This window comes from Corvus kubaryi, unplaced genomic scaffold (assembly GCF_017639235.1).
Source record: "Corvus kubaryi isolate FWS band 111438036 unplaced genomic scaffold, C.kubaryi_AGA036_p1.0 66, whole genome shotgun sequence".
In the NCBI taxonomy this organism is placed as follows: Eukaryota; Metazoa; Chordata; class Aves; order Passeriformes; family Corvidae; genus Corvus; species Corvus kubaryi.
Window position 1 is genome coordinate 22,839,097 of NW_024582054.1, and position 25,041 is coordinate 22,864,137.

General features: G+C 35.6%; 1 protein-coding gene across 3 annotated transcripts in view; it reads left to right on the forward strand.

Moving 5' to 3' along the window:
* The window catches only part of VRK1 (VRK serine/threonine kinase 1), a 35,793-nt gene extending 12,328 nt beyond the window's left edge, over positions 1 to 23,465 (forward strand). For 2 of the 3 annotated variants that reach the window (XM_042047618.1, XM_042047619.1), the window contains exons 4-14: positions 926 to 995; positions 1,387 to 1,474; positions 2,888 to 2,996; positions 3,138 to 3,230; positions 4,238 to 4,370; positions 5,604 to 5,724; positions 6,593 to 6,651; positions 7,496 to 7,674; positions 8,001 to 8,021; positions 11,667 to 11,760; positions 21,770 to 23,465. In XM_042047618.1, the coding sequence (XP_041903552.1) occupies positions 926 to 995; positions 1,387 to 1,474; positions 2,888 to 2,996; positions 3,138 to 3,230; positions 4,238 to 4,370; positions 5,604 to 5,724; positions 6,593 to 6,651; positions 7,496 to 7,674; positions 8,001 to 8,021; positions 11,667 to 11,760; positions 21,770 to 21,852 (1,050 nt within the window). In that variant the 3' untranslated portion in view covers positions 21,853 to 23,465. The remainder of the gene's footprint in view (positions 1 to 925; positions 996 to 1,386; positions 1,475 to 2,887; positions 2,997 to 3,137; positions 3,231 to 4,237; positions 4,371 to 5,603; positions 5,725 to 6,592; positions 6,652 to 7,495; positions 7,675 to 8,000; positions 8,022 to 11,666; positions 11,761 to 21,769) is intronic. The other variant, XM_042047620.1, reaches the window with a different exon arrangement.
* Positions 23,466 to 25,041: the final 1,576 nt, after the last annotated feature.

A 25,041-nucleotide genomic window follows, 5' to 3' on the forward strand; every position in this document is an offset into this window, starting at 1 on the left:
TATTCCTGAGTTTTTTTGCCAGTAATTGCATCCATTTTGTTATTTTTTAAGTGTAGGATATTCTAAAACAGGTATTTTCAAGAGAGAGAATGAATTTGGATATATTTGAGTAACTTGACAAAAATATATTGCTTAAGCTCATCTCAAAATCAATCACTCAAAAATTACAAGAATTGAGAACATGTTTTATTTTCTTTTTTCCTTACCAAGTTCTGGAAGTGTAGAGTCAAGATACTTGCCCATCTGTTGTTCTTGCAGTATTTCAAAGCTTTGGTGTTTTCATAGGAATTTCTCTCTTGAGCTTTACTTGTAAGACATGCTTCCTGTAGATTTGTCCCTTGAAAATGGAACTGAAATGTATTAAATACAAGGTAGACTCTGAAATCAAAATATGTGTAGTTCTTGTAATTTAGAAAAATTTTGAAATCCTCTGTTATTTTTATCTTGGTCAACTACTGTATAAGGGAACAAAATGCTTTATGTTCAACAAGAATTTAACTTTTGTTAAGATTTTTTCATTGAATCATTTCAGGTGTTATTTTAAGATCACTAAAGGCTACTACAACTGATGCAATCCAGCTGTAATCTGGAAAATCTGAGATAACATTGTTTAATGTTCTCTGCTAAACTTCTGCCAATAATTGTTAATATTTCTATACTTTTCAGTTAATTTCTTATTCTTTAGTCTTTTGTTATGGGGCAGTATTCTCTGATATCCTTAATGTCAAGCCATTTATAATAAAAAATAGCTTTTAGAGCTAAATTTCTTTTATAAAAACAAGATATTCTATTGAGTTTATCAGCATCAGGTAGAGCATTTCAGGGAGAATGTGTTTTTATAGGGTGGATGTTACATTTTATGAGCTTTTAATAATTATTAGTCATTAACAGAGCAGTTTTTAATGAATTTTAAATTGTCTTAAAGGAACCCAGCCAGAATGGACCTCTTTTTACTGAGTTAAAGTTCTACATGCGAGCTGCTAAGCCAGATGAAAGTAAGCAGTCTAATAAAATGTTTTTAATGAACTACAAGTATTTAGGAAAATAGAGCCTGTAGAAATAAGGCTGAACTTTGAGAATCTCTTTAGGTTATTTTCAAAATTATTTTTAAATTATTGAAATCTAATTCATATATATAGTAAATTAGAGGGTTTTGGTAAGAAGTTTTTTGTAGTTCTGTTGGTGGTATTGTCTAAATTTAAACTTGAGTTGCATCTCTGTCCCTACAATGGATATGTGACTAACTTTACTGTATACTTTGCATACATATTTCCATGAAAGAAACAGCTCAGAGTACGCAGAAACAGTAAGCAATGTGACTGCTCCCTTTTTATGTATGTCTCTACTCATGCAAATTCATGAACTTAACTTTATTTGTGTTTTCAGTTCAGAAGTGGACTAAGTCCCATAAACTGAAATATTTAGGTGTACCAAGATACTGGGGTTCTGGCTTGCATGAAAGAAATGGAAACAGGTGAATATATCTTCTATTGACATATGTTGGAATTTATTTCATCCACAACCATTCTTTCTTTTAGCCTAAGTTACTTAATAAGGTGTATTTTCTGTTTATCTTAATGTTGTTCACTTCTGCTACAAATTTTCATGTTCATGGTGGGGTGTGTTTAGGGACTGTATAAATAGATACATTTTATCTGTATTCTATTTGTTACTTCTATTTGTGTTTGTTACAGTCTTTATAATTTTTGTGAACATTGCTGTAATACAATGATGCTATTTATGTATATGTGGTTTAGAAGCTTTCTATATTTTAATTAAAGTCAATTTCTAATGTACACGTCCTGGAATAATATGACTACCTTCAAACTTTTTCTTGTTGCATGCATTTAAAGAGTATTTTCACTCACAAATATTAAGGACTTAGTACTCACTCAAACCTGTTCTGTTTTCCCTAGGGATAGGGCTTTTTTTTTTTGCTTAATCTGTGAGCTAGAATAATTGCTACTCCCATGTTAAATTTGTTTTAAGTCTAGGGATAGTTTTTAGTATTGTTCCATGCCAGGAAAGGTTTTTGTTACTTGGTCTTTAATGTTAATGCCTGTTTATGTAATAGTCCTTGTTTCCTAGTGGCCGTTCTCTAAACAGCTGTGCTGCAAAGGAGTTTTAGTAATTCTCTGCTTACTGAAGAGCTTACAGTAGGTCAGGCTTCTTTGTGTGGTTGGCGTGTATGCCTTAGTATGTCAGAAGTATCAGTGTTTCAGTAGGTCCTCAACTGTGAAACTAACCTAATGTAAAAACAACATTCATTTTGAGAGGCAAAAGTAAATCTATCATTTATTTTATCCTGCAAATAAAAGTGACTTTGCATTCAGTGTTTAGTGCATAAATGTCTTTAATATAGCCACTATGAACATTATAGCTCTAGAACCAGTTTGTCCATAGCAGTGAATAGCAGAACACCTTCGGCAAGTGAGAGGTTTTTGTTGTTAACAGTAGGTCAAAAAAAGTTTGCAGTAGATTTCAGTGAAGGAACATTGTAAGTGGACATGTTAAGTCATTTATAAAAACTAAGAAATGCATTTTTGTAAGTAGATGATGCTTAGTTTTACCTATAGTGAGTTACAATAGGGATGTTTTCCTCTGTGAGTACTTGTTATTGTGTTGCATAACTAGAATAAAGAGCAGTTCTTTTGATGGATGAGCATTTGAGTAGCTGATACAAAAAGGTAAGAATTGATGTACAGCGTTAAAAAAAGTCACGTATTTCCTACAGTTTCTTTTGAGAGACATATTCAATCACTAGTTAGTACAGTTAACACAGATAAAATAGTTTGCTAAGTACAATTCAGTAACTTTGCTGTTTTTTTTGGTGGGTTTTTTTGTTGTTTTGTTTTGTTTGTTTATTTTTTTTTGTCCTCGCATTTAGCTATCGATTTATGATAATGGACCGATTCGGCAGAGATCTTCAGAAGATATATGAAGAGAATGCAAAGCAGTTTCCCCATAAAACTGTACTACAATTAGGCCTGAGAATAGTAAGTTTAAAAAATACATTTTGTTTTCTCAGTCTGTCTTCCCTCTGTAAGTCTCTCAGTTCAGTCCCACTTTTGTGCCGAGTCCGGGTCCTCTGGTGGGCGGACCTCGGTACTGCATTTACATGACTTTTGTTTTGTTAGCTTGATATTCTGGAATATGTCCATGAGCATGAATATGTGCATGGAGACATCAAGGCTGCAAACCTCCTTCTGAGTTACAAGAACCCTAATCAGGTATTTATAATGCATTTTACTCCTCATGTTTTAAACCTTCTATTTGACAACAATGAAAGTGCTTTGAACCTGTGAAATCTAGCAGAAGCTCATTTTTAAGAATGTATATGGTAACATTATTTCTGCTTGACATTTATATCTAATTAATATTCTGTGATTTTTTTAATGCATTTTGCTGGACAGTTATCAGTTGACTATTTGGCCTAAATAGTATTCTAGAGAAATTCTTGAGATTAAAAAAAAATTGACTCACAAATAGGTATTTGCAGGTGGAAGCCTAAAATTATATAGCACACTGGTAAATTATGTTTGCCTGTCTGTGTTGTTACCTCATTGCTTTGTTCAAGAAATCCATCAGATAAGTGTTCTGTTACTTGGAAAAATTGGTCTTTAAAGTGTTGATTGTTCCACTTGATTTACGGAAGTCTTTCATTTTTCTGCATTTTTAACTCTCTTTACCATTCAAACAATGCATATTAGAGTTATGGAATTATGTATGTGTTCTTGCCCAAATGTTTTAGCTTTTGAAAGATGTAAAATAATTTCAGTTCTCTCAAGGTAACCCTTGTTAGTGAGTAGTAGTAGTATGTAGTATTGTTCAAATGGGTCAACTGGCTTTAAAGAGGGTAGCAGAGTGATTGTATTTATAACTCTACAGACATTACTTCTTTTTTTGCTTGTTAGTTGTTTTGGTTTGGTTTTTTTGGTATTTTTTTAAATTTGATTTTATTGGTGATAATTGTTGTACTGTACTTGCCTTCTGTAGCAGCAAGAAATGACTTCCAGATCAGACTGCTTTATGGAAAACAATAAAACCTATCTGACATTGTTTTCAAATCATATGCATTAAGATTAATAAAGTACGGAGAATCATTCAAAGTTGAACAACTCACCATTCTTAATACTTTCAAGGAAGTTATGAGAATAGTTGGGAGTTGCATTTATCATTTGTGTAGTTTTTGTATTTATAGTTGTTTAACCTTAGAATAATTTGTGGAAATTACTAGGTGTACTTGGTGGATTACGGACTCGCCTACCGATACTGTCCTGAAGGAGCTCACAAAGTATATAAAGAAGATCCTAAAAGGTGCCATGATGGAACTATTGAATATACCAGTATTGATGCACACAAGGGTGTGGGTAAGTATGTAAAACTCAGCAACAGGCATTTGTGTATCCCTTTGTATAAATGAGACTTTACAAAACTCAGTGCAGCAAATAAACAAACCAGGTTTCTGGTTGTAAAAAAAAATGTTTTTCCTTTTTTTTTTTTTTTAGTTCCTTATGTGCTATGATGGCATTTTTCTTTTTTTTCATTTACTAACTTTTACTAATTGTATTTTTAATGTAACGTTCTTAACTAGAGCTCCTTAATTTATAAAGACTGTTAAGAGGTTCAGCATATTGCTTCATATTAACCAAGCAGAAATGGAATCGTGCTTGTGAGATCTTGATGGAAAAATAGGTCCTGGTTTTAGGAGAAAAATAGTTGTTGTTATCAATGTGAAAATATTCTTTATTTTAACTCAATAAACTTCATTTAATTAATTAATTATGCCTATAGTCACTGACCATCAAAACGCAAGGAGTGAGAAAAGGTTGAATATGGAAAGGAGAGGTCTATATCTGATTAATCACTGAAGATTCATAGTGAATATCAACTTCATTTTCTTAATTCTTAAATTTTGCTTTATTAGCATAAGAGTGTGTTCTGCAAAAAATAATAGTTGTTGAAAATTATTATTTGCTTGAGGATACTCAAAGCTGAACATAACCAAAGATGACTTGATTTGCCAATTTATACTTCTAGTGTAGTCCGTGGTCAGTGTACGTGTGGTGTTGTTTTGGTGAGGCTTTTTTTGTGGTTGCTTGTTTCTGGGTGGGGTTTTTTTGTGAAGGCTTAGGGATCTGATCTCATACTGTCCTCCGTTCAGTTTCCAGGCCACATAAAATAGTTCAGCATTGTGGAATTATTTTTGGGGGAGGTGAGGTCTCAGCACTTCTACCTTTTTATAGAAGAAGGGAAGTAAAAACTATTTTGAACAGAAAGTCAATCATTTCACTAACCTGTTCTATTTTTTCCACAACCTGAGTACTTAAAAAGCTTCCCAATTTGGGATAACTGCAGCATGTCATGTCTTTGAATAGGAGATTGATAAAGGACTTGAAAATGAAGTTGTCCTTCCAGATGTAGGAACAATATTTTTTCCTTCCTAGCTTTCATGCTAAAATAAAGATATAAGTAACAGATATGGTAGTGTTACGTTGTTAGCACTGTCTTAACATATTTATAAATTTTTACTGTTGTTAAACTGTGTGTGCTTTATTAGCTGGTGTTACGGTTGGTTTATTCATATGTGTATTTATATTTAGCACCATCGAGACGTGGCGATCTGGAGATCTTGGGTTACTGTATGATTCATTGGCTTAGTGGCCATCTACCATGGGAAGATAATTTGAAAGATCCAAATTTTGTCAGAGACTCAAAAATCAGGTGAGAAACTACGTGTTTTCTCTCTTTTGAAAATGAAAATATCTTTCCATAGAAATGCTTTGTACTTTCAGTATGTTCCCTCTCGGTGAGTAGCTATTGTTTTCTGTATCCCTCATTTTCCCTTTGTGTCTCATGTATCCTTGACTTGTAATTAAACTTCACTTGTACTGTTCTGCTGTCTTCTTTTGTGTATGTGAAATGTTTATTTTTCCACTGCGGTATTGTCACTTTAGAATTGCCATAGTGAAGCCAAAAGCACTCTTAGCAGGATGCAGGTGACCATCAGCTGTGCTTTACGGGAAGAAAAGTGTGGAGTACGAGTCCCTTTAACACCATGCTCTGATGCATGTGGCAGAAATGAAGGCTAAAGGAGAATCTTAGATGTCTTTGAGCATCATTCCAGCTAGAGGACTACCATCATGGGATTTTAAAATTATTTTTCATTTTGTCCCTCAGCCTCAATGTTAACATGCCTTCCCCTCAGCCCAGATCAACCATGTCTTGTCAGATATTTAATATGAAGAGAGCTGTCCCAGCATAGCAGTTACTATCTCATTAACAAGTATTTGTTATTTGGCTTCCTTAGCATTGGTATGTGAGAGTTTAAAATGGACCAGTTCTTTATCTTTAGTCTTCTACTTGCTTTTACAACAATCAGCAACTGTTTCAGGTAGCCCACCTGGCATTCATCAGGTTCTCAAGTGTGCTGCACACCTACAAATGGCCATACTAAGTCATACCAGAGGTTTATGTAGTATGTTTCTTGTATCTGACAGTGGCCCAAACTGGGTACTTAAATAGTTTATCAGAGCAGGACAAGATTGAAAATTCAAAAGAAACAGTCTTTTTGACTAATTTTGTTTTTCAGATGTAGAGATAATATTTCCATTTTGATGGACAAATGCTTTCCTGGGAAAGATAAACCAGGTAAGAGGAGCTATTTTAAAATACTTGTTCACTGAACTTTGTACCTACTTTAATTCTTCCTTTCAATCAGGAACAACAAAGTGGCATGAATTAGATTGTTGCTTAAGAGAAGTTTAGACTCTTCCTTTTGGCTGCAGTTTTATGCACTGCAGACACTGTGTTGCTTCTGGTTAAGGACAGTACTAATTTCAAACATGAGATGTGTAAATTGATTTTTCACAAGTGAATTTTAGATACGGAAATTTAGTAAGTAATGCAAACTTGAAGTATAGATTGTTCCTATTTTGCAGAGGTGATTTGCTGAGTACATTATTTTTTTTAACTGACTCTATTACAAATACACTTTCTTGGGATCTTAATATTTAGTTATTTCCAGCTATTTCTGGTGATTAGAAGAATTTTCTCTGTCAACCGTGACTTGTCTGTTTTTTCAGTGGTCTGATGTTTCATGTGTTATTTAGTATATGTTTCAGTCTTGAACTGATGAAGTTCTGAGATAACATTGAATTTCCTTTTCCACATTTTTAAATATAGACATAAGAAATACCATGTAAATAAGCATTCATTGGTGAAGATTAGCCTATTACCTTTTTTTACGACTGACTGTTTTCTTCATTGCCATAAACATGTAAAAAACAGTGATGCTGTCATCACTGGGTAATGAACCTTGGTATAATTTTTTTCTAAAATGTGTTGTAGTAAAAACATAATTATTATAAGTTTATAAGTAACCATTTCAAAAATAGCATGAGTAGTGCATGCATAATTTCTGTCTCTTTTCTAGTAAAAGTGAATGATTAAAATGTTTTCAAATAGAAATTAATTGGAGGTGCCATTTCTTTAGATGAAATAGCCAAATATATGGAAAAGGTGAAGCTACTGAGCTATGAAGAGAAACCTGTTTATCAGCATTTCCGAGAAATACTTCTGCAAGGTCTCAAGGCCATTGGGCAAAAAGATGATGGCATGCTTGACTTTGGCTTGGCAGAGAATGGAGACTTTCAAAGAAATCCCGTGCAAAAGGTTTTACTCTAAAAATTAATAATGTCAGCTTTTATTGCATTTTGTTGAGCTAAGTAAGAGTTAGTGGTGTTGGAAGTAGCTGTCATACTTTCATCCAGCAACAAATAATTAAATAGTGATTTGTTTAAGTCCTGGTTGCACACGTTATTTCTCTAATTCAACTTCACTAATTCTTAATAAAACTTGATATAGAGTGATGTTTATAGAGGTACTTTCATTGTAGATAGTACCTTGGGTAACAAAATTTGTATACCTAGATATAATGACATTTGAACAGATGAATATTTGGTTAATTTACTTATTTCTTTAATTTGGTAAAACTCTAGATGGATCAAAGTACATGTAAGGTAAGATAAGTCTAGTTTTTGTTCCATATTAGTTTCTTTTCCGTGACTAGTTCAAAGCTTAGTTTTAAGTAAACATCTTTATGCCAAGTATTTGATTCTGGAATTTACATATTGATTTCGCTGTGATCCAATATGTTACTTTTGAGTCTTAACTGTATCAGTTGGCTAGGGGTATTTTTTCTTTGTATTTAAGAAGCCTTAAACTCTGGATTTGAATTCCCATTTGAATATGGCATTAAGAACTTTTTAAGCTTTAGGGAAGGTGTATGTTAAAACAGCTTATAACCCTGAAAAAGTGGTCACATAATGGCAATAATGACAATTGTCTTGTACTTCAAACTGCATTTATTACTTCTTTGTTTGCATTTGTTAATGGCAGGTGGGCAGTTCATTGGTTCCTTTAGCATGAGCTGGGGAACTGAGAATTACAGTACAGGATAATAGTCCAAGTATGTTGCCTGCTTACTGACATGATCAGCAGTGTGTTAAAGATGGGGGAAAAGCAGGAAAGAAAAAAAACCTGTGGTATTCTAAAGACTTCTGAAGATATATGTCCAGCTTTTCTTAGTTCTTTTTGCCCAGTAAATAGTATTTTGGCTAAAATCATACAGCTGTGGTCTCTGTACTAATATTTTCTGCTGAACAGAGTGTAAAGGTCTCTCCAAAAGGAGAGTTTGATAACATAAGTTCTGTTCCCCTTGTGGTTTGATAAGGCTTGAGGCCTGTATTTTGGGGACATAAATAATCTGGTTTTAATGGTTGGCTGGTTTCTTTGCTGAATAAGTTGGCCTGCTGCAGAGCCAACAGCTGTGACCTTTAATGTCCTTGTCCAGCAGAGATGTCTGGTGCACATTTTCAATGGAATAAAAACTTAAAAAATCTTACCTTTTGTCATAGGTTAGCGACACCTTTTTAGCCTGTATTAGTCAAGACCATTCCCAAAGGGTGGGATAATACTTTTCCATAGGTTCTTACCTCCTGATATCAAATAGAAGTAAGCCTTTTGATTGGGTTTCTTTTTTTTTATATACTTTGAGAACCATATGTGTGGTTAGCTTGCTCAGTTGTCACAAATATGTTCAAGCACTTAGATAAAAAAGGGAGTGCTACCACCCTCCTTGAGTGAGCATTTTCAGCTGTCTGCTTCATATTTCGGTGGGCTTAATGCTACTTCATGCCAGCTACTGCTGGAGTGTCTGGACAGAATAAGATTGATGGACATCAGGTTAACATAACCCTCTTGCTTTTGTCCAAACACCAGGACAGATGACTCTTCCTTCTATACTGGATTTTGTAGGCCTTGTAGCAGCTGCAGTATAGGCTAGGGTAGAAGATGATTTAGTGTTTTAAAGATAAGCTCCAAATTCCAAACTTCATTAAAAACTACTCTCCATAAAGATAATTTGCCACTGATTAGTAGCATTTCGCCTCTGAAAGCCAGGATCACAAGTGCTGAATTTTGTTTGGCATGCTTAATACCTAATTTGAAAAAGAAAAATGCAATCTGGCATCCCTCCTTGAGAAGATTATGACCTCTAACAGAAAATATCTATGACATTTTGGCTCTACTGATCATTTAATCACAACAGGTCTTAACACACCTATTCTCCATTTCTTGTGGTGCAATCTACCATAATATTTTCTTAAAACAGTGTTATTTGATGTTCTGAAGCTATGCTGTTTCACAGCTAGGAGATAATATTTCTAGCTTCTATGTAAATACATTCTTAGAATGTAGGATTCTCCTGTGCTGTCAGCTAATTGAGCCATGGTGGGCATTATATGTTACATATAAGCATGGTTGTTCTGGAATCTGAGTCATTCTCCAGTATTGGTATCTGGGTAAAAGTCAGAGATGTCTGCTATATTAAAAGTTAGCATTTTATTTTCTGTATCATGGCTCAAGTTTCCCCAGATGTATAAGTATGTGAAACACAGTTCACAGCTGTGCTTGAGGTTTCTTTTTTTTTTTTTTTTTTTTTTTTTTTTTTTTTAAATAGTAAATGCATGTTGGTTTGTGAGTGTGGTATTCTATAGTGGTTCTAGCCAAACAAGAAGCTAGCAGTACCATGTGTTGAAGGAAGTATTTCAAGCTCTCGACTAAATTATTTAGAGCGAGGACCACATCTTATTGTTGTTCAGTGCTGAAGAGTTGCTGGGTAATATTTGGAGTAAAGTAGCCTGGAAAAATACAGGTCTTAGTGATTTGTGGTTCCTTCTAATGTTCAGGTTCAGATGTGCAGGTGTTGCTTCTGTCAGATGAATGCTCCCTGATTTCTACTGCTAGGTAATTCACCTGCATCAAGATTAAGAAACCACTTTTTATTAAATAAGCTTAGAAACAAGATAAATGTATTTTGCTTTTGTGTAACATGTACTGAATATCTGTTTTTCTGATGAGCGTTTAAAATGTTTCCTAGTACAATTGGGAGGAATGCATTATCTCTCATGTAGAAGCAGTACAGTGCTGAAATAGTCCTCCTTAATTTTGGTCAGAATGAACAAAAGTGTCTGTGTTTATTCCTGCCTAATGCATCACAAATCTGCTGACATACTAACCTTGGAGTCTTGGCTGGCGGTAATCAGGCCTGTGCACCGGCAGGAAAGATGTACCTAATGCACTCCATCAGTGCAGTTTGCATATGGAAGTTCTCACAGGGGAGCTGCCCTGTGCCAGCTGAGGGTTACCTGCCCACTGCAGTTATTGTATGTAATTATCGAACCAATCTGTTCAGCCCAGCAGGGTTTAGATGGTAATCATGAAGCAACACTTTGGAAAGGAAAGATGTAATGCACTCTCCCCTTCTCTCGTGAGCTGTGTGAAGTTGTAGCCACTTTTAAAGCTGTGTTAGTAAAGCTCTAGTCTCACACAATTAAAAAATAAAAAAAATAAAGAAAAAGGAAAGGTAAAACTCCAGTGTTCAATGCTTTTCATGTATGTTTGATGCAGGTCAGTTCATCCTTTGCAAAAATCGTGGCTTAAAACAATAATTTTCCATGACCACTTCAGGAATACTTTGCAATAGTAAGATTAATTGTAATACACAGATAGTAAGAGTTCTATCCATTTAGAGGTTTTAAGATAATGTACCTTGAATGCAGTTCAGATTTCCCAAATACCTCTCTTTGGAACAGAACCCATCGTTGCTATTAAAAAAAAAATGTACTGTAAGTGGGTATTAGCTACTTTTAAGCTGTGCAAAGAAAGCCTTAAGAAGCAAGAATCCAGATAAACTTGAATTTAATGTGGTGTAATTGCTTTAGAGAAACCCAATTAATAGGAACTTAGGATAAAATGTTTTTATGTGTTAAGTTTTTCAGATTGCTCCTTTTGTGACAGTTATTCAGTGTAAGTTAAAAAACATCCCATGTTACGATCACAAAACCTCATGTTTTCATACATTAAAATTTCAACTCCTAAAGTGATCTGCAGATTGGGGAACTGTTGTTTTAAGTTGTGTATAGCTTAGTACTAGTATTCTTCTTTTAATACAGGAATAAATTTTCTCTATGACTGGAGACATTTTATAATATAATATCCTCACAAGGTATTTCCTTATTTTATATTTTCTACTTTGTGTAGTCTTTCCTGCTCTTGAGTTCAATTGCTATTATTTTTTAAAATTTTTTTTTTTTTTTCTTCAGAAAAGAAGAAAGGCAGCAGCTGCAGCCAGTGAGGGCACTGAGGCGGAAATGGAAGATACAGGAAGTCCAAAAAAAAAGAAAGCTGCTACTTCTAGTAAGTCAAAACATTGTTCTGGCAGTCCCATGTACTGGGCAGGATACTTTGGCTAAAGTCCAGACTCCCACTCAGCCACTTGCTCCCCTCCTCAGTGGGACAGAAGGAGAAAATAGGTTGAGAAAACCCATGAATTAAAACAAAGATGAGGAAATTTATTACTATCTACTATTTGTTTTGGGCAAATCAGACTCAACTTGGGGAAAATAAATGTAATATATTGCAAATTTAAAATAAATTTGGATAGTGACAAACAACTTTGCTTCCCCTTCTCCCAAACTCAAGCTAACTACTTCACCCTAAACTCCTCTACCACTCTCCTTGTTCGGTGCAGGGGTCCTGGAGGGGAAGTGTGCTGTGGTGTCTGCTGCTCCTTCATCATTACATTTTCCCTCTGCTCCAGTGTGGGCTCTCTCTTTTGGGCTGCAGTCCTTTGTGGGGGGGGGGAAGTGGCCCAGTTTTTTCAGGAAATATCCATTTTCTCCAGGTTGGGCTCTCATATGAGTTGCAGGGGATATTTCCTCCGTTCTGGGTCTTCTGAGCTACAGGGAGCATGTTCTCTGGTGCAATGGAGTACCGCTTCCACCTTTGACTTTGGTGTTCTGTCTGCTGTTTCCCACTCTTCTCCCTGCACTGCTGCTTCCTTTCTGCCTGTCTAGTGGTTTTTCCCCTTTCTTAAATGCTTCCACAGAGGTGCCACAAACAAATTTGGCTCAGCTTTGGCCTGCAGTGGGTTTGTGTTGAGGCTTTGGCCTACAGTGTGTTTGTATTGGAGCCATCTGGAAAGGGCTGTGTCAGGCACAGGAGAGCAGCTGATCTCTCCCTACAGATTCTAGCCCTGAAGCTGACCTCAGCTTACCAAAACCTAGCCACGTGGCCATAAAATACCCAATAGAACCATTTACCTTTAGCAGTGCAAGTGCTTTTGATCTTTCACAATTTATTTTTTAGATTAACTTTATAAAGTTAAAGCATTTCAAGTTTCTGTCTAAGAAAGGATTATGCTCCAATTATGTAGTGCCTAAAGCTGGTAGAATTGCTAGCTGATAAAAATTGGTGGCTGAACCCTGTTCTTTTGCCATCATTCATTCTCTGCTCATTCATTTTGTCCTCCTGTCTTGTCCAGTTACCTGTTAGAACATGCTGACTCCTCAGGATTCCTCTTCACAGAGTGTTAAAGCCAAGGGCTAACAGCAGCAGCTTCCAAAAGCAAGTGTGTTTAAAGACAAGGAAAGGATTAGCTATAAGGATAGAAAATGCTGAAGCTATTTTTTCAACATAGTTTGGCATAGTTTCAGTGCAGTCTGGAAAAAGTCATGGACAGATAAAGTAGGATTATTGAAAATGCAATGTGAGAAATCTTCAGCAGATCTGTATAGGGTAAGCTGATGGCGAGTGTCTAGTCAAACTGCTTTATGGATCCAACCCTGTAATGCCTTTATGTAAATGTGAACTGAATTCAAGTAACAGCAAAGATATTTTTCCTCAAGAATTTATGGTTTATAATTTCATTTAAAATACCAGATGTTGTCTGTGGTCAGTTAGTATAAAAATAATAAAGCAGTAGGACTGAAGTCTACCCCAAAACAAATATCCTTGTTTAAAAACAGTTTGACAAAGGAGTGTTGCAGGATGGGAAACTATAACCTTTCAAAGAGTAATAATGTTGGTGGGTTGGATTCTGGATTTACCCTGGTATATTTACTCAAACTGTATGGTACAAAGTACATGGAATGAAGCTAATGTTATTCCAGGAGGTGACACTGCTTTGTTCATTTTCAGCTGTTCATATTATAGAATTGTAATCATTAAGACCAGTGATTATTTCTCTTATTTGAATGCCTTTTTACTTGTTTACTTCAATTTATTATAAATTCTCTAGTCTGTCAGTGGCTGAAGAAGTGGTAATTGGATTATACTTTCAAGGCAATAAAATTATTTTATACAATGCTGACACTTAATAGTTTTAGCATTTTAGATATAATTTAAGACTTTTTAACAAAATACTTAATACAGCTGACTGTTTTCTGGTTGCGATTTAAAATGCATGTGCAGAACATACTTTCCTTTCTTGTAATATATTATACTACCTTTTCCTGGGATTGTAGATTGCATTTCTTATAGAAGGAGATGGAAAAGAACTTGAAGAATTGCAATCCAGTTGGTAACATCAGCTTTTTGTAAGCAATGAGGTTTTCTCAGACCAAGTAAAGGTATTTGGGAGGCTATATAGATTTTCAACATAAGCTTAAATTAGAAGAACTTACTCTTGCTAGTTCAATAGAGCTACAGATGAAATGGCTCTAATTTACACTACTCAGTTTAATGAATACCAAGTAGAGGGAGTATATGAAATGATTTCAGGTGAAATGTGATACATGTACTTACTCATTTGGTTCTCTCCAAATTTGGAATTAAAAACTTTACCAACTATTATGTGATTCATAAACCTGTGTAGAAGGAAGGGGCAACTGTTTCGTAATCTTTTCTGATTCTGATGCTTTTATAATTTGAAAAGGTCTGATTATTATAGAAATACTTAAAACTCTGTTTCCAAATCTGACTAGTTTTTGTGTTTTTCCTGTGACTAAAAAAAAAGTCTTGAAGTTCAGTAAAAATGGATGTTTTCTTCATACCTCTTAGTTGTACAATTTGAAGTGAAGTCATACCGGAATGCTTTAAAAGTTGTTGAAATTCTATTTTGTTGGTTTGTAAGGGGCATAAATATGGTGGAATGGTGGTTGCTCTTCAGGTATTCAAACAACATCTCGTAAGTATTTGAACATAAAACAGTGACAAGAGGAGCTGTGCAGCCTCTTGCAGTTCAGCTCATCAGCATTAACCAGATTTTTAAGCAGTTTGGCTTATCCAGTTCAAAAGATTAGTTATCCCCAAAAGATCCTGATCAGCTGTGTGGCACGTAGAGTACCTTAAGGTGCTCAGTGGCTATAGGGAACTCTGCCAGTAATGAAATCTGCCACTGCTGGGGCTGGGGAGCCTGTGGAGACTGTGGACTTGGAGGAGGAGGAAAGAATGGCACTGAGAAAGGACAGACATCTGAAAATTCTTGCTTCTGCTGTCAGCTGCCCCTGGTTGTTCTCAGTGTAAGAGTGGCCATATCAGATGAGGTGGTTAACGGCCTTCTCCTCCTCCAATTCTGTCAGCCATCAGTGTTTCTAGAGCTGTTGAGCAACTCTGTTTGGAAACAGAATTTCAGAAAGTGCTTGAGAAACAAACTGTATTGGACTCCAAAATAAGTTGCATGAAATTTTGTGACATTCTTAAATTGTTTTTTATTTATATTAGCATGTTATCAGCTTTTTCTTTTTTTTTTCCTTGACATAATGAAACCATAGGCTTTCCTGAAAAGTGGAATTTTGCAAGCTTTATAAAGCAATATGGATGACGTTGAAGTATTATGTTAGCCAATGTATCTCCACCAGGATGCTGTCAGAAGAGATGATTTCTATTTAAATTAGAAGCTTTTCTCCCCACTCTGTTGCAGCTCCATTTTCAGTATTAGCTGCCTTCAAGTACAGTAGTAAAATACAGTCTTATAAACGACGATACTGTTAAAGCAGAATGCCAAACTTTGGCATACACTGTATGTATCCACCAACGCTTGTGCAGGGGTGTAGTGCATAATATGGTAGGACTAATATGCTTATTTTTGATCAGTTTGGTGGAATAAGCAGATAGTACAGGTATCTTCAGTCAAAATCACATAAATGCTGCAAAAACAAGAGTTTTGTGAGTAATCTTAGGTTCAAAGCTACAATAGAAATGACTACCCTGGCAGGTATTTTTAAATCTCGGGGTTGATGAAGATTGCAATACAGAATTTTTTTAGAATAGCCTTTTTTCTGTTCTGAATTTTTTAAGACAGTTTTGGGATTTATTAAATAGGACATGTAAAGAGAAATACTAAGATACCTACGACAATGAAAGTACTGTATTTTTTAATGTACTTTTAAAATAGGCAATACTACTGAGGGTAGGAATTCTGCATGTCAGTATTGCCGGATAGCATCCACCGTGTTAAGGCCTTAACTGGGGTCTTTGGTTACGCTTGCAGTATAAATGGAGAACTATGGGAACCACTCCAATATGAAAACAGTCATACTGATGGATTGGTTAGAAGAACATTCCAAAATGGTGGTTTAATAGTATTTCTCAATTAATAGGTACTTAGCTTTATGTTTATTTACCTTGCATGCCTTTGCATAAATCAGTATCTGGGTTATTGCCTTAAATCTTTTTTCTTTATTCAAGTAAGATTTGTTACTTAATGTCCACTTAAGCGCATTTTTGCATTTAGAGAATTATTGGCCTTGTCACCAAGCTTTAGGAGAAAGCAAATCATATTGTTTTTTGAGCTTCTTTATGGTGCAACTTGTGACTTGTCTTTCTACTCTGTACCAATGCCCACATTAGAGGTAGATTTTTTTTTTAATCTCAATTTCGTACCCTAAAACCTTATTTTCTGTGAAACTTGCTTCACAATAATTCTAATTGTGTAATTCATCTCTTCCTTCTTGTGGAGGATTTGGTATTGACTACTATCTGTTACAGACTCCAGGAGGAAGTAGATGTAAGTTTTAAAGTGGTATATCCATCTCTGTGTTTAGTGACTGAAAGATCTGTCCCTTTCTGTGCCCTTCTTCATCTTCCCTTACCTGTCTCAGGAGTGTTGCAAATTAAATGTTCTAGTATAAGACTTATGTGGTCTGGTTCTAGCAGTTAAAAGCAATTAAAAGTGCTGCAATGTTATATCTAGAAATTAACAGGAAGATCTGGGTTTTAAAGCAGAGAAATAATGTTTTTAGTTGCCTGAAAAATTGACAAACTCACTTCTGTATTTTGCATTAAGTATATTCAAACACAGTATGAAGTGATCTGTCTTTTTATGACCTGTCCAAAGATTGTTTGAGGCTTTTCAAAAGCTATTTAAATTAGAAAAGGTGTGGTAGGAGGTGCTTTTAAGTTTGAAGATTTTAAAATATTTTGAATAGGAAGGTTAAAATAGATTTGGTTTACATTTAATTTCTCTTTATGGTTCTTCACAAATAGTAGGGTTTTTTTGACAATTTGCAAGTGACAAATTCAGTGAGAATTAATTTGAACATGTGCCACTAATTACAATAAAGAGAAAAAATTAGTGTCCAACATGTAAAGTATGAGAGTGTTACTGTGTATTTCTGTGTGTGCTTGGAACACAGTTCTTTACTGAGTCTACCTTTGTATTTTAAGCTTATTTCTGTACAAGATCTTCAGACCATTTCTAGCACTTAAACACACTTAAAATGTAAGTAATTTAAGTTCCTTGTTACATTTCATGGGACTTTCTTGTGTTTGCTGCTAATAAAAAGTATTAAATTAAAAGAAAACAACTTGTAACAAAACTTTTCCATGTGTAAGGTTTTGTAAAATGACTTTACATGTAGAATCAAGTAATTTAAGAAAAAAAAGTGATGTCTGCTTTTTTGGTTGTTTTTCTGTGACCTGAAGATGAATTGCAGTATGTTGAACAGGTATTGCAATTCGAACTCAGATATAAAATTTGCAAGTGAAATTTTTCTACAGGAAAGAAAAATTGTACTGCAGTGACTCAGATTTTTACAGGAAACTAACCTGTTTCAAGATTGCAAGTAATGTTTTGAATTAAACTGCCTTCCTCCTGCAAATTGCTGTATGGTGAAGAGGAGGGTTAATTTTAGACACATGCTGAATGGGACAAATGGTTTCTGTGTATGTACAATTATGTTTTGGAATATCTTCAGTGAAGCAATTTTTACAAATAGAAGTAAACCAGTTTTAGTTTCATCTGGAACAATTTTATATTAAAATTTTTAAAAGAACACTCATATATTTGATGTTATCTGTAAAAAATACACAGGCATAAAGTCATAAATAATACATTCTTGTGTTCTGATGTTTTTCCTTATGAGAATATGTAAAGCATTTTCTTTATTTGTTGCAGGAAAGGGAGTACTTGGCCGAACAGAGTACCTAAAGCCAAGCCCCATCCCATAACTTTACTGACTTTTTTCTCTCTCATCCCCACCCCACAGACATATATTTACTGGAATTCAAGTCCATATTTGCATTCTTCTGGTCTCTCCATTCTTTTTTTTCTGAGTCATTTCTGAATTCTTGTAGAAAAAGAGCTGCTAGCTCTTGTAGAAAAAGCCAACTAGCCGCAACTACTATTTGTTGCCCTTGCAATTTCTTCAGCGGCTTCAGAGTACTGAAAAATGCTTGTCTGAGAAGTGTTATTCACCAGTTTTTTCAGTTATGCGGGGGTTCCCTGTCTGAGTTGGGAAAGAGCTTGTCAGAGGACTCTTCCTTAAAAGAAAGAAGAGTCTTCTTAAAAGAAGACTTCATCTTTTTAAAATCTTCTTAAAAGACGATTTCTTCTTTTGTCTTCTTAAAAATATCTCCTCATTGGTGCCATATTCAAACTGCCCAAACTTATTGGAGAAGGGTGGTGTTTAACTCACTAAATGTTGCAGCCTGCCCTAAGTTCCCATTTGATGTGTGCAGCTGGTTGCTGAACATAGTCTTCCAGCACTATTTTCTTATTCCTTCCATATGTAAACAGCAAACGTATGAGTTCCATTTTCTTGTTTTCTTTTTCAATCTGATGACTGTAGAACTTTTTTAAGGGGCAGTTGAAGGAAAAAGGTCTCCTAGAGACCCATCTAGCAAAATTACTTAGTTGTTTGATACCAACAAAGACAGCTGAAATACGACTGAAGCACATTTTGCAAGAGAAAAGGGATACTGTGATCAGTGGAAGATTTGAAGAACTGGCAGTTCTAAGTTTATCTGCTTTGGAAATCACAAGTCTGTATTTATTACTTAAATTAGTAACAAAATTATTCTTGGGAATAAAATTGCACTGAGATCTGATGCAGTGGCATATGTAAGATCATAGATTAGGGACAGTCTCATTCCTACCTTATCACTTCTCAGGTTAACTGTGGCAATTCAACACATTTGGCATGTAGTTAAAGCAACGTCAGTCCTGAGACTGTCCTGCTGTGGCACTCGGGGTGTCCACACAGAAAAGATGATTAAACTTCATCCGTGTGGGTACCAGTTGAGCACATCTCTTCCGGAGAACTCTCCACCCTATCATCCACCACTCCAGGTTTACTGACCTTTGTTTCTTAAAGAGGTAGAGCAAAATGTGTGTGTAAGATTATGCCATGTATGCATGGACATTAGGTTTGGGGGTTTTTTTTGAGAAAGGAAACCTTGTAGTGTCTGATGAATGTACTCCACCACTTGTGCTTCTTTTGATGTTAGCTGTTTTATTTAATGATGATGACTACAAATTTGGTTAAGAGCTACAATTGCTGGAACTCTTCAGCCCATTAGCTGGGGACTGGCATGTGCTTAGCCTTTGTCAGGTGTAGATTCAGCATATGCAAGTGATGCAGTTGCTAACTTTTGGCATGTCTGCTGCTAGATATTTTTCAGTTACATGATGTTTGCTGAGAGTCTAAAATCTCTGTATGGTTCTGTTTTCAGATGTTCTCACCTATGATGTAACTTAGAAGTCACCTAAATAATACCTGATTTTATCTGCTCGTTAGCTGTGTTTTCATGTTTCCAAATCTCTCACTGTCCTTCTTTTCATCAAAGAAGGCAATTTAAATGGGAAAGTTGTGACTCTGGTTTTATCGAAGGAACTTCCGTGATTTTATAGAAATTTTAATTTTTTGACTCAAGCACAGTTTTATTTCTTTTAAGACTTGTGTGTTTCTAAAACAGTGTACGTAGGATTGGAAGATGAGATAAGGGACATCAAGAGGAGATCTGCTCTATACACCAATCTAATCAATTTATGTTGGTGTTAATCTTCATACATGATAATATTTTATCTTAAAACCTGTGTGATTATTCTAAAACTTCCCTGGTCAACACCACTTGTAGTACTTAACTATCCTTACTATTACAAAGGATTTGATAAGGGGAAGTATTTTCTTTTGATATTTTTATTACCTAATATGAATTTCCCTTAAGCTTAGTGGTTGTTCTAGCTGCTGTGGACATGAAAATCACACTCATGTTATGCAGCAACCTTTTGCACATCATATGTTTCCAATTTTCTTTTTTTTACTTTCTTCAGATAAACTAGTTAAATTCAATTTTTTCTTGTTGTTTTGTTAGAGAGCTGGAGACCACTTTTTCTCTGCATTTTTCTCAGACCTTTTTTGTAGGATAGAGCCCAGAGCTGTACACAATACTGCTGGGTTTCTTTTGTAAAGTTGTTTTGTTTTGCATTGTTGTCTGCCTCCTTGATTCCCCCAAATTTACTCATTGAGCTTGAATGATCAGTGACTCTTACTGTTCAAAGGCTGTTGTCTTAAGCAAGCAGCTTCTTTCTTAAGGACTTCCATGAAATTCAGTTTTACTTTTCTTTACCTGTACTCTTGACATGGACAGTGGAATTATATATAGCTTTACAAGCAATAACTGAAGTAATGAGGCATGCTATCTTCAAGGAGGAATTTAGGATTAAGAAGGAAAAAAATAATTAAAAACTACATGAGGAGATGAGAAATATTTCATTGTTCCTGTATATGCAAAAAGATAGAAATTTTTATTATGTGTAATATTTTTTTGTCAAAGTGACTACAGTTGAATACAATTCACAGAAATGAGCTGTGGTGCTTTGTTTTCTTCCTTTTCCCTGGTAGTAGGCAGGAAGGAATCAAAGTGCAGGAAGGTTTTTATTACTGCTTTTAGGTATGGTCTCTTTGAACAACCTGCCTGCCAGGTTTACTAGGAATCTTATTTAGATGGGATTATTTGTTACCTTTGTTAATAAAATATTGTCAAGTGATAGCTTGAATCTGTGGGCACAGTTGCACTGATAGCTGAGCTGATGTAACAGCTGACATTGCCAATCAGAAATCTTCCTTCTTTTTTTTTTCACACCTGTGTGCCTTCCACCTCCTCTTGTATAAGCTCCATTCAGAATGCTCTAAGATGCCACAGCTCACTAAACTGTGAGAATACCAGATCAAAATTTCATTGCTAAGTGTTCTAGTTTTAGTTGGGATAGAGTTACTTTCTAGTAGCCGGTGCAGTGCTGTGTTTTGGATTCAGTATGAGAATAATGTGGATAACACAGATGTTTTGGCTGTTGCTAAGCGGTGCTTACCTTAAGTCAAGGACTTTCCAGTTTCCTGTGCTCTGCCAATGGGGAGCTGTGCAACAAGCCAGGAGGGAGCACAGCCAGGTCAGCTGATCCAAACTGGCTGAAGGGATATTCCATACCCAGTATATAAATGGGGGGAGAATGTCATACCAGAGTGTCATACCCAGTATATAAAATGGGGGAATTGGCTGGGAGGGACCACTTGCTGCTGGGGGTGATCTGGGCATCAGTCAGTGAGGTTTTTTTGTGAGTGTGGTAATTAATCTGTTTCTTTTTACTTTTGTTATTATTATATTTATTGTAATTATTAAGCTGTTCCTATTTCAATCCATGGGGTTTTTTTCCTGTTTTCAATTCTCCTCCACTTCCCAGTGGGAGGGGAGAGGAGGGGGAGTGAGTGAATGAGCTCTGCATGGTAGGTAGTTACTGAGTGGGGTTAGACTATGATCCCAGAGCTGAATGAGCTTAGCACAAGGTCCAAAAAATGGCTTAATACTGGAAGGCATTATAAAATGAAAAGTTGGCACATGAGGAGGAAGGAGAAGTGTAGGTTTTATAGAGAATCTAATTCTTTTGGTGAAGATGAGCTAAAAAAATGACTCAACTCCATCTGATGCTACTCTTGGAGAAGTTGAACTGAACAACGTGTTTTTTAGAAGGTCAGTGCCCAGAAATAGTTGTAGATTCTCCTCTGTCCATGTCATATTCCACATCCCCACTTAAAGCTCAATGAATGAGTTGAGTTGATCTATCCTTTTAAGACTAAAAGTATTTTCTTGTGATCTGTTTTTGTTATTTTGCTTAACAAAAAGTCTTTTTGTTTTGTTTGCATTGCAGATGCAGTTGCTGCCAGAACCCAGAAGATGACCTTACCAAAACTCAAGAAAAACACAGCAACTAGAAAGAGACTCCAGAAGTAAATAATATATGGAGCAACAAATTAAGTTGCTCAGTGGCTCATTTGTGTTTTGTTTTTTTTTTTTTTCTTGTAGCACTGGAATCTATTTCTTTCCTTTTTAAATGATGACTCCTATAAAAACACGGACTGTTGTTTGTACCTGTTTTTGAATGTTTTATTAAAATATTTGCATAATTTATATATACTTAGATGCTAATGCAAAATTTTGCCAACTTTTGAAGTGGGGATGCATTTTTATTCTTTATATACATGAATTCATGTCTTAAAGGCAAACTAAAACAGAGTCCCTTTTTCCAGCTTTATAATGTAGAGATAAAGCCTTATTTAATAGTTTCATTATGGATACTATATAAGAAACAGCAGTGTTGCATCTGATTTCTCACAGTTTTGAGTAAAGTCATATTGGTGGTCACATAGATGTACACTGAGATGAAGTCTGAAAAAGCAGAAATAGCTTTTAAATATTTTTCAAGTGTTTGAATTAAAACCAGAACATAAGGCAAAAATCATGTCCTTCCATTCTAGTTTGTATAAAATGCATTTAAACAATTCTTTGAAAGACAGGTACTGAATTTTGGCCTTTTTTTTTTTTTGCATAGTATTTGTGTTTATATCACTTTTCCAATTATTTACAATTTCTCTGGGAAGAAAGAGACCAGAATTTTAGACAAAGGGCCAAGGGCAAAGAAAAGAACCAACCAAAAACCAATGCCTATTCTCAACCACCCCCTCAGGTTTTCTTTTTATATTAGTGAAAAGACTGGAAAAGTTATAATTGTGAGTAACTTTGTGCAGGATCTAGTTCCAGTGAAATACTGTCTCACATCTGCTTCTCATAGCAACATAATGGTTTACCTTTTCAGTACTTGAGGAGCATGTAATCTTCCAAATCCTTTTGTAAAAGTACTTTGTTGCTTGGCTTTCAGTCCTCTCTTCAGAGTTGTAAGTCAAAAAATAGTGTTGAATTTCAGTGTGAAACACTACCACTTTTCATGTATCTACTGCAGCATACACATAAGGCATGAACATCATTCTTATCAGGGCAACTGAAAGTTGGGCAAATCAAAAGGAATCCATATGAGCCAGTGAGAGTGTGTCTGTGTGAATGTCCAGCTTGCTTGATTGTATAATGTCTGAGTAACTGCTCAGGAGATTAAATAAGTATGTTGTAGCATGAAATGCTGAATGAATGAATGATGAGGTTTTGTTTTGTAACAAGGGAATCCATTGTTTTGAAATAAAACTGGAATACCACATTTAAAAGGTGCTTTCTCATTTCTGTTGACTGTTAGGCTCATTTTCCTGGGTTTTAGCAAAGTGTGGCTGACAACTTTAAGCACAGCATTCTCTTCATTTCAGATGTAAAAATAGGACTGCTAAAGCCTCTGTCATGTTTAAAACTCCTCAAATCAAACTATCATTTTAATGTCTTCGTTTAATCATTTTGTTCAGAAAGTATGTTACACTGCTCTGAATAGCTATTGTCAGGAAGGCATACGGTATTCTCTTCCTTGTCACATACTCAAAGTTAATGTCATTCTTTTGTACTTCAGTTGTTTGACATTTTATTTTTTTAGTAACTTATTTACCAGTAAACTTCCTTTGATTACTTTCCAAGTTTTCACGGTGTGTGTTTTCTTTTGACACTACCAAAGCCAAGTGCGACAAACAGTTATTTCTATATATTTGAAAAAAATGTTTTGAGCGAATTTCATAAGCCACCCCTACCTCCTCCCACCCCAAAAATGTCCTGGAAAAAGATGTCCTGGCAAGTGTTCTGTGAAGGAAAGGGGTGCTTTTTATTCAAGGTGACTGTTGTTTCAGGGCTTGTCTGTGCTCACAAGGCACTGCAAAACCCCAGGCTCCAGCTTGCTGTAACTGCAGTAGTGTTTAAAGTGTGGGACAGCCAGGAGGAGCAGAGGGGAAGGCTGTGATTGTACCCGCAGCGCTACCATATGGATCACATACAGTGTGTGCTTGCACACACGTGTTTTGCTGCTTTGCAAAGCACTGATGGGGAAATACAGCACTTTATGGGAGGCGGAGGGTGCAGTAGGATTTTGTTGACATCCCTGTTCGAAAGTAAAGCCCCTAACACAAAAGAAGCAAGCTGCCTTTAGACTGCATTTACTGCTCTTGATGACTCCAGTTGTGTGTAAATATTAGAAAACAGCAGGGTCCTGCATTCCAAGAATCACTTGAGCAGTGCCATGAAGACAAGCGTCCTTACTAGTATTGTAGTCATACTCCCAAGCTCTCCTGCTGTTTCTAATCTGTGCGCGCAGCCGTGAAAAAACTGGACTGACATTTACAGGCACAGCAGGGAGACACTTGAGTAGGGAATGTTAAAGACTACGCTACCTATGTTTCAAAGTGGCCACCATACATGATAAATCTTCACAGGAGAACTAGTCGGCACTTCAGCTGATGGTGTAATGAGGATATTGATAATGAAGCACAGAATGCTTCTTTTAGTGCTTGAACATTTTGCAGACAGATTGTTTATATTTTCCGCTAATCTAAAATATCTGGAGAGACAGTCAAATTCAGGGTGGATATAAGATACTTTTTAGATGGTGCCAGTTTGATAATTTTTACAGGATTATTTTCCAATAAGTTAATATAAAAATTAATTCCCAATATTTGCTGCAGCTAGCATTAAGAAGGGGGTCAGTTGCTTTCCTGAGTAGTTTGACAGACTTTTCTCACTGTTTTGTCCCAGTGAGCTGCCAGATTTGGGATGCCATAATACCAGTAATGCAATTAGGTTTTCTGCACGTTGTCTGGTTGACTTCTCAGTTAAGAGTTTCTTTCCCTTTGGGAATAAGACTAGACAGACTGTCATTTGCTATTACTAATTCTGCTTAGCATTATCACCGGAGCTTTTTTGTAATTAGCTATCTTAGTTGGCTCTTAAATTTTAATAGCCAATTGAAGCTACATTTTAGCCAAGTTCCATATCTAAATTGCATTCAGTCCATTAACAAAGTTGGTTAAAAGGCTATTAAAACAAAAGCCAATATATGGTGGTTAGCACTTACATCTTTGCAGCAGTAGCAGTACCAGCCTCCAATGAATATTCTCAAGAAATGGCACTTCCTTCTAGAAAGGAAGTGCATGAAGAATGACCAAAGTTTGTTTTGGGAACAAAGGCTGATTATGCAGAATACCTGTAGAAAAAAAAAATAAA